Source organism: Salvia splendens, chromosome 3 (genome assembly GCF_004379255.2).
Source record: "Salvia splendens isolate huo1 chromosome 3, SspV2, whole genome shotgun sequence".
NCBI lineage: Eukaryota > Viridiplantae > Streptophyta > Magnoliopsida > Lamiales > Lamiaceae > Salvia > Salvia splendens.
Window position 1 is genome coordinate 19,197,653 of NC_056034.1, and position 9,897 is coordinate 19,207,549.

At 39.7% G+C, this 9,897-nt stretch overlaps 1 protein-coding gene across 3 annotated transcripts; it reads right to left on the reverse strand.

Moving 5' to 3' along the window:
• Positions 1-749: 749 nt before the first annotated feature.
• Positions 750-7,199, reverse strand: LOC121796000 (protein EMSY-LIKE 4-like). 3 transcript variants are annotated; one of them, XR_006049682.1, is made up of 5 exons: positions 6,836-7,199; positions 4,479-4,637; positions 4,300-4,380; positions 1,247-1,422; positions 750-1,138 (listed from the first exon to the last, which is right to left on the reverse strand). XR_006049682.1 is itself a non-coding variant. In XM_042194687.1 (5 exons), the coding sequence occupies exons 1-5, from the start codon at positions 6,953-6,955 to the stop codon at positions 902-904; spliced, it is 675 nt and encodes a 224-aa protein (XP_042050621.1). In that variant the 5' UTR covers positions 6,956-7,199; the 3' UTR covers positions 750-901. The 3 variants fall into 3 exon arrangements, 2 of the variants coding, with proteins under 2 accessions (XP_042050621.1, XP_042050622.1); XM_042194687.1 differs by having other exon boundaries at positions 4,577-4,637; XM_042194688.1 differs by lacking the exon at positions 1,247-1,422.
• Positions 7,200-9,897: the final 2,698 nt, after the last annotated feature.

The window sequence follows — 9,897 nt, forward strand, 5'->3', positions numbered from 1 at the left end:
TCACGTCATCCACAATGATGTCACTATATCGTCCCTTAACCGTCCCTTAAAATACTATTTGCGAGCCTCACTGTACTTTTTTACTCCATCCCTTAACTAAGGGACGGAACCTGCAACCCTCCGTCCCTTAAATTACTATTTATTCAATTTCATTTTTTTTATTTTTTTTCCAACAAATTCAATTAATAAAAAACACACTTCATTAACAATAAAATAACATTACAACATAAAATTCATAAAAAATTAAAAAAACATAAATAAAAATCCTAAAAAAATTAAAACTACATAATTAATTTCCTCCACCAAAGTTTTCCCAAATGTGTTCAATTAGATCCTCTTGGAGTTGGGCGTGCACTACTAGAAAATCAGCCTTTAATGACACCTAAAATTGCCACTAGAAAACTATTGTTGTGGCACTTTGCCTGTAATGGCACTTTATGCAAGTGCATTATCGGTAGCTGTAGTTATAGGTAACGTGTAAGGATAGGTCTTGTATTATGGCAATCAAAAAGTGCCATGAAACATGACGTGTAATGTCACTAGAAAATGCCACGATATATTTTCTTAAACTACATTAACTTTTTGGAAAAATATACAATATACCCCAATAAATATTTATTATTACAATTTTCCCTCATTTTATTTAATTTACTTTTTTCACCTACATATTTCTGTAATTTATATTTTCATCCTTCAAATATTTATAAATTCATTTTAATCCTTCAAATTTAATAAACTACTCACTCAAATAAAATGACAACTATTTGAATAATATTCAAACCATCAAATGATTTTACACAAAAATGTAACGTGTTTGAACACACAAACTAAACAATATTAAGTGTTGGTCATCTTTGACTTAAACTACACAAACAATACTAGTACTAAAAATTATAAAGTGCTAATCTATTCCAAAAGTGCTCAACATATTACGAGAAGCTGAAATTGTAGGACTTGGTAACTGGTTGTTTATATGCTGGGCGACATTGGGGGCTATATTTCGGTTACCACCTGCCTCCCTCCACTCTCTGATCCTGCGAATGAGGTCATCACCATTGACCTGACTAAGTAGTTCTCGATGCTCATCATCTGGCACCCTGAGTTCCTTCCTCAATTCTGTTATAAGACCCTCTGTCTCCTGAGAAACAAATATATCAAGAAACAGCCAAATCCAATCAGATGAGACAGTCTTCCCAAACATAGTAAAGACATAACTTATAATTGATAAACATGTAGCAGAATATACCCATGTGAGTGTATCAGATTGTGCTTTGAAAGCTCGTAAAACAGCATCATATGCAATCTGTTCCAGATTATGTATTTCGTATTCCATATCCATTTGACTCATTTGAAATGGGGCTGATGGTAGAAATGACCTTTCGTTCCCTGCCACACGACCTCCTACTGTGCCTCTGTTATACCCTATTTCAGGATTATCATCATCAGTTTTAACTAACTTTATTTAATTATAAGTAATCTAGGAATCGTGCAAATAATCAACCCATACTCATGATCTTGAAAGTACTTAGACAAAGTTCTAGCAAACAAATAGTATGCAACAGTCTCAAGTATGAAATAATTATATTGACTGGCTATTCAAGCAGTTAAATTGATACTTATATTATAATCCTAACTAGCGCAATCTACACTCAACGAAACAAATCAGTTAAATAATTTTCCACTCGTTAAGAAACCAATGGTAGAACTGTTCATTATGATCTTTGCTCTAGTCACAACCTCGACCTCCACACCATGAAGAGGCAAAAGAAAAGCAGAGGAAAGGTCGACTTTTGAAACAAATTAAAATGGAGAAATCTCAATTCATCGAAACTGAAATACAGAAAAGAATCACAATCCGCATAACTTAACTTCATATCGAGGTTAAGAAGAAACAAAATTTAGCAACATTAAAAAAGACCTAACCTAAAATTTCCAACCCCAATTTCACGAGCCCACCTCTGAACCGCGACAATCGCGCGGCGCTGCTGAACGCCGGGGAGCAACTGGCGATGACTCTCCGTCGTGAGGAAAGGAGCGACGGCAGTGATGCTCGCCGAGAGAGGAGAGAGGGCGACGGCGCTGAATCGCAGAATCGGGAGACGGCGACGGGCAATTTTCGAACTAACGCCGAGAATGAGAGAGCTAGGGTTGTTAAGTTTCAATTGGGGATTTACCTTGAAGAAAAAGAAGAGAGAAAGAGGGGAAGAGATGGAGTGATTTTTTCCTGTATGTTCTAGAGGGAGTTACTTCTCATTTCTTCCTTTTTTTTTAATTTCCTTTTTCTTGTTTTTTTCTTTTATTCATTTCTTATATTTTTTTTCAAAATACATTATACCTATTATATACAGTATGACACTTGGCACAAGTGCCACTACATGAATCTCTTCATGGCATTTATTTGGAGATGCAATATTAGTTTAGGATATAAGTGTGGCTAAAGGTTGGTGTATTGAGTGACTATCTGTAGTGGCAGTTTTAAAAAAGTGCCACAAATTTAGTGTAGTCTTAGGCTAATTTTCTAGTAGTGGTGGGCGCTAGAGTCGCGTGTCCTTGCCCGAATAGACAACCGTTCTTGTATAGACGGATGCACTCCACTTCCCGGTGGACTACTTGCGGTTGAGCTTCCGGGGGATTCGGGGTCGAACCAATTTCCCACCTCGGGTCCTTCGTCTTGGACAATCATGTTGTGCAGGATTATGCACGTATACATGATGTCGACCATGCTCTCCATGAACCACGTACGAGCCGGGGCTTTGATGATGTTGAAGCGCGCTTGGAGAACCTCGAACGCCCTCTCCACATCTTTGCGAGCAACCTCCTGCTTCTGAGCAAAAAGAGCCTGTTTTGGGTTCACAGGCCTGCTGCACGTCTTCACGAAGGTTGACCACTTCGGGTAGGTGCCGTCGGCGAGATAGTACCCCATTTTGTAAAGGCGATTGTTGGCGACGAAGTTGATGGTCGGCGCTTTACCATCCAAAACTTCGGTGAAGAGGTCGGATTGGTGGAGCACGTTTACATCGTTGTTCGACCCAGGGACCCCGAAGTACGCGTGTCAGATCCATAGCCGGTAGTCGGCAACGACCTCGAGTATAACGGTCGGGTGGGTGCCTTTGTGGCTACTCGTGTAGGACCCCCTCCACGCCACCGGGTAATTCTTCCATTGCCAGTGCATGCAATCGACGCTGCCAAGCATCCCGGGGAACCTGTGCACCTGTTCGTGCAGGTCGAGCAGGAACTGGCAATCTGTCGTGCTTGCCTTCCGGAGAAATTCGTCGGTGAAGGCCGCCCGGACGCCTTTGCAGAATTGGAGCAAGCACATTCGCCCAGTGTTGTCTCCAATGTGGAGGTATTCGTCGAACATGGCGGCCGTCTGTCCAGTCGCAAGCTGACGGATTGCTGCAGTACATTTCTGCAGCGTCGTGTGGCTGGGACGGCCGACCGCGTCGAACCCTTCCCGGAAGAACTCTTCCCGAGCTGCCAAAGTATTCGCGATGTGGAGAAATAGGGGTTTCCCCATGCGGAAACGGCGACGAAAGTAGGTATCTCCCCAAACCAGGTTATCGCAGAAGTAGTCGCGTACTAACCTTGCGGCGGCTTCCTCCCGGTTACGATGGATGTACGTCTGGGAGCGTCGTTGGGGCGGCGCAGCTTCCTCCGCCTCCCGACGTCGATCTTCTACAAGTGATTGTTCCATTATTTGACGCATTTGCTCAAAAGGATCCATTAGTTTGATTAAATATGGGAGAAGAAAAATAGAGTTGGTTTGAGATGAAAATTGGAGTGGAAATAGAGAGGATTTGAGAGGAATAGATGTGTGTTCGTGTGTGAAATGAGTATGAAATAGGAGTATTTATAGAGTAAAAAAATTGAAAAACGGCTATAACACGGTAACATTACCGTTTGGATTAAAAAAAATTTATATTTCAATTCGATTTTTTTTTAAAAAAAATGAATTATTGCATCAGCGTGACGAATCCCACTCGCTGGCCCGCATGGCCTGGGAGCTCGCCACGTCGCCTCGACGAGTGGCGAGACGTCGCGTTACGCGTCTCGGAGGGACGGAACGCGGGACGGGATGGTGATGGGCTGGGGACGGGACGGAGCACTGCAACGCGTCTCGCCGCCGTCCCGTTCCTCCGTGACGGAACGCGGGACACCCGCGTGATGCGTTGCGGGTGCCCTCACATCAATATGACAATAGCACACAAAATAAATATCATTGTAATTCCAAAATTGAGTAACTTCCTGTGTTCGGACGTGTGTACACACACCACACAAATCAGAGAAGCACTAACAAACCTGAAGATTGAGTTCTTGAAAATGCAAGGGGGCTAGCAAGATTTGATCCAGAAGAGTGGCTTCCACAAATATGAGGATTTCCTTGAATATTACAACGACATAGTACTAATTACTTAGGGCATGAAACTCGAAAAAGTAACAAATGCAAGAAGCAAAAATAATTTGCACAGAATTCTTACATGCATGCATAAATCAAGGTTTGCCATAATATGACAGTAACATTGTATCGAAGTAACATGATGATTAAGTAGACAAATTCTGCAAAAGGAGAGCATACTGAAATGATTTTGCGGGGAAAAGTGGGCACAGGTCCACTGAGATTGTTGAAGGAAAAATCCCTGAAATATTTCAACCAAAATTCACTTGTTAGATTTGGGAAGCAATGTAAAAATGCCTAAAAGAATCCCTGCTGAGTTGCAAAATAGTTCTACGCCTCTACCAGCAGGCTCCACAAGATCAGCAGCACCAAAATTATTTTAATGTTACAAAGCCTCAACTAACTATAATCTAATGAGCTTTCGTTTTCTTGCTAAATTTCCACATAAAATTTCACAAACTTAAATAACTAATAACTGTCACAAGGTAACTATGTTTACTGACACATATTTGCCACCAGACAGTACCTTGTGCTTCACTTGATGCGGCGGTACATGATAGGGATCATCATGTTGTTTCAGCAGAAAAGTTATTTCATTAGCTGCTATCTGATTTAACAATGTAGTTGGCTTAAAAATTTGCTACCTTGTATATATGGCTTCCATTTGAGGAGAAGCAATTGACAGAAACAACTACTTAAACTTGAACTAATGGGGACATTTATAGAGCCAAGGACAGAGGCACAGACCCACTCAAGCTATTGTCCAAGCAAACAAAAACAAATTCATGAAAAATAGAAACAACATAACAATTGACAACAATACCAGCCAAACCAGCAAAGTGATTTGCACCAAGCTGTAAATATGTGAGGGAAGTGAGGTTTCCAAGTTCCTTTGGTAATTGGTATACTACCGAAATTAATAACCATGAGACAGATTAATTTTTCCAAGTTTCCAAGTAATTTTTTTCAAACAACTAAATTAATAATCACGAGACATAGATTTGTGGAACATATATGCCAGTCAATTGATTAGTAGAACACAGCCTGATTGACATCATCTAATCTACTAACATGAGTTACATTAGCTTGATCTCAATTCAATTTTCTAGCCAATATTGTGCAAGTTAGGCATGCACAAACCGAACCGGACCGCCGGTTAACCGGCGGTTCGGAACCGCCGATTCACAAACCGGAACCGGCGCCGGCGATTCGGCGGTTCAAGCGGGCCGGTTCAGGTTCGAAAAAATCGTGAACCGTAATCGGCGGTTCAGCGGTTCCAACGGTAGGATTCCGGCTAGGGCGTAGGTTTTCAGGCTAGGTGTGCAGAAAAATCGGCGGTTTACGTCAGAAACTGGCGGTTTACGTCAGAAACCGGCGGTTTCTGATGTAAACTGCCGGTTTCCGACGGTTCAGGACCTTTTTTCAGGTGGCAGCGTATAGATGGCAGTGTGTAGGCCTGAAAACCGGTCAGAAACCGGCGGTATCCGTCAGAAATCGTGGACTGAACCGCCGGTTCAAACGGTAAACCGGCCGAAATTTGAAATTTGAACCTTTTTTTTTATTTCTTCCAATTTTACTCCTATAAATACCCCACTTCCCCTCAATTTAGTTATGTAGAAACATCTCCTTCGCCGACTAAGAGTATATACACTTATAAATTTATTGTTCAGAACTTCAAGTCTTTTTTGTAATTTGTAATTAGCTACGTTGTAGACTAGTAGTCTCGTTGTATTTAAATTTTTTGTTTAAGACTTCAAGTTTTTTGTGATTTGTAATTGTTGTAACTTGTAATCTCAATAAAATTGCAATTTTCATCGTGATTTGTTGAATTTTATTTACACACATTTCATAGATAAATAAATAAGAAAATGCAAAAAAAAAATTATGAACAGCCGGAACCCTTGGCGGGCTGGTTCAGGTTCATGGAAATGTTGAACCGTGAACCGTCTGTTTATGAACCGTGTGCATGCCAAGTGAAAATCCACTAAATTAAAAAAGTAAACTGATCCAACAGAACTTTCTTTTAAACTATCCACTAAACTAAAATGCAGTTAAAATGGAAAACAATAGATAGGGCAAACTGGTAGTTTGAAAAGGGTAATTTCAAACATCAATAGAAACAGCAAAATTTCTTCGAATTCCAATATAAATCATAATTCAACCTTTAAAAAGCAAAATATAGAATTTTAGGATATGACACAGCTGCAAATGAAGTGCAGAACTTCTGAAAAGCATCAGAATTGTTTCCAAAGTTTATGAGAGAAACACCAAGCTCAAACAATTGAGATTTATATACCTGCCAAACAACAAACTCACCAACACTATCAAGGCATATGATGCAGCTACGAATGAAAAACAACATTTCTAAATTTATCACAACTATTTCCATAATTAAGAGCACAGAAAATATAAAAATAATAAACAAAAAACTCGGGCTACCTTCTTCTCGCCAAGGAAGTTGCGGATCTCAGTGGCGGTGCCGCTACCGGTGATAGATGCTAGAGAGGGAAAGTACCAGAGATTATAAAAAGCTTGCAAACAATCTCGGGTGACTGCCATTTCAATCAGCTCAATTGCGGAATTAACCGGTTCGTTGTGAAAATTCACACCAAGCTGGAGATGGTGACCAGGTCAATTGCGGAATTAACCGGTTCATTGAGGGTAGGAGAATCACCGCGGCGACACGGCGGTGGAGAGAGCAATTGACGGAGGAAATGGGGAAAGTGAGAGAAGTTAGGGCGGAGCAATGGTCTAAATATATTGCAAAATGAAAAGATATATGCTAAGCGCCTGAGTAATCGAGGTCGAGCTCGTCGGCGGGGAGCTCGGGTGCAATGGTGGTGGCGTCTCAAGTCTAAGGAGTTCAGCTGCAATGGTGGTGTAGTCTCAATTTTGATTGGCTTTAGCGTTGGAGCCTTGGAGGGATGTGACTAAAAATATTAGAGCAATTTTGATTAATTATTCACTAAGGCCATCCGCAATGGCGCCTAGCGCACCGCCTAGCCGAGCGCCGGCGCTAGGCGGTCCATTGCAACCGCCTAGCCATTTTCGAAATTAAAAACCGCCTAGCGCTCGGCGATTTCGTGGCGTTAGGCGATGCGCTGGGCGATCCGCTCGGCGCTATTGCAGCGTCTGGATCGCCTAGCGCATCGCCTAGACAATTTTTTTTTCGAAACACTATATATACGCGGTTTGCACGTCATTTTCATTCGCACCACTTGTTTTAACGAGTACTCTCTCTATCTTAATTTATGTACAAGATCAACACCGAGAAATGGAGAACACCAACGAAGGTACTCCAGTGACGACCGGGTCTCAAACTCCCCCGGTACCCGGGGGAGGTGGATGGGGTCCGATGCCAGGGTAATACAACATGTAGCCTTGGCAGGGGATGATACCCGGGATGGCAGTTGGGGGGAGTATGCCGGCGTGGCAGGGGGTACCGGGGATGCAGCCCAGTGTGCATATGATGTCGGGGTGGGCACCCGGGATGCAGATGATGCCTGGGGGGGACGACGATGCAGCTCCCGACGCAGGGGACGACAGGGTGGGTGTGACATCCCTAACCCGAAACATGCATTATTTTGCATATTATCATATTATATTGTCATTGCATATTAAATTGTCATTTTTACTACGTAGATATTAAGTGTGTCATAGAGAATATATTTATTGTTATGACGATTCAATATAGTCGAAAATATGGATAGTTTTGATTTACGGGAATTGTTAAAAGGAACGTGTATATACTGTATAATTAAATTAGTGTATATATACCATAATTATTTAAATGTGTGTGCATAAACTATTATTTTTGAAATATATATATATATATATATATATATATATATATATATATATATATATATATATATACATACTTGTTCTTAGTACATGTACAGAAGCAATAGTTTGATTAACTAGGAATCTGGATACGAGCACCACTTGTAATCTGTATAATTAGTTTTACTAACTAGGAGATATACATAAAGTTTTATGCAGGGATACGTGTAAGAATTTAGCAACTCTCATCATCATTCCTAATTTTAAGAATTATTGGAAATAAGTTAAACATTTATATACCTTGCTTTGAAAATCAATAGCATGTATATCTAATAGAGAGGAAATGAGGGTGCCATAAAAATATTATTATTAATGAATGGATAACTTTAAACTATAGCATAATATTTTACATGCAATGACATTATACTATATAGTGGTGTTACGGACACGTATTAAAATCAAGCAGTTGAAGTGTCAATCTTATAAATATTTTGGTAAAAAAAAGAAGAAGCAGAAAGATGACTATTGCAAAAATGGATGTGCACGTGTAGTTAATAGGATAATGCATGCAATTTGCATATGTACGTGTAATGTGATGAATAAAAAGAAAGAAAATGTAGATAAATGAGAGCTTAATATAGTTTGTGACTTGGCCGACTTAGATGTTTTTAAAAATATGTCCTCGTAGTGATATTTAGAGGGAGGAAAAGGGGGAACAAACAAAGAAATTGGAGAAGTAGAGTTGTGGAGTATATCAAGAGACGAAGTCAGATGTATTTGGTTTCTTAATCTATCTTATTAGGTGTGTATAAATCACACTTTTAATTTTACATGTTTTATTTGCTTCTATGCTAGGTGTTAAACAAAATGAATGATTTGATTATATGATGTGATCCAATATGATTATGTGTTATTTGATATAGATGGTGGAATATGACATGGATATGTGATTGGTGCAATGAATATGATGTTTTAAATGAATTATATGATAGAAATATGTAATTGATGTTTTACATACGGTATTGAAAGTACATGAATCATGTGATTAAAGAGGATCTGTGACAGCCTTGTACTGGATCTGAAATTACAGAGGGACCTATGAGTCCAAATACAGAGGGACCTATGTGTCCAAATATAGAGGGACCTATGAGTCTAAATCATAATGGGACCTACGGGTCAATCATAGAGGAATCCCGGGCAGATACCAGGCTTGACTGTTACAGAATAATAAACTGAATAGAGTGGCATCTACATATGAATATGTAATGGTTTGTTTTTAAATTATGTTATATGTATTGTTTCTGATTATATGTATTAATAAAAGAATATGCTTGATGCTTGTATCATGTGAGATTAAAGGTGGAAATTTATATATACTGAGTTGTGGTTCATATAAACCACTAAATTTTTCAGGAATAAGATAGCAGTAAAGTTTTGACTGACGTGGGTCATAGGAACTCCACGTGTTATTAGGTTCGGCGGCTGACGCATATTGGCAACCTTCTCCTCCTCCTCCTCATCATTTTGCATGTAGATAAATGTATAGTATATAGAGTGGTGAGAGGGTTCCACTACTTTACAGGATATTTTGAAATATGTATCGGATAAGTGTTTGCTTGAACTTATATAATATGAGTGTTCTATGAATTAGACACGTGTATTGATTGCTTTTATGATAAGGGATTTATTTATTATAAGAGTATACGTCATAGGGGTTG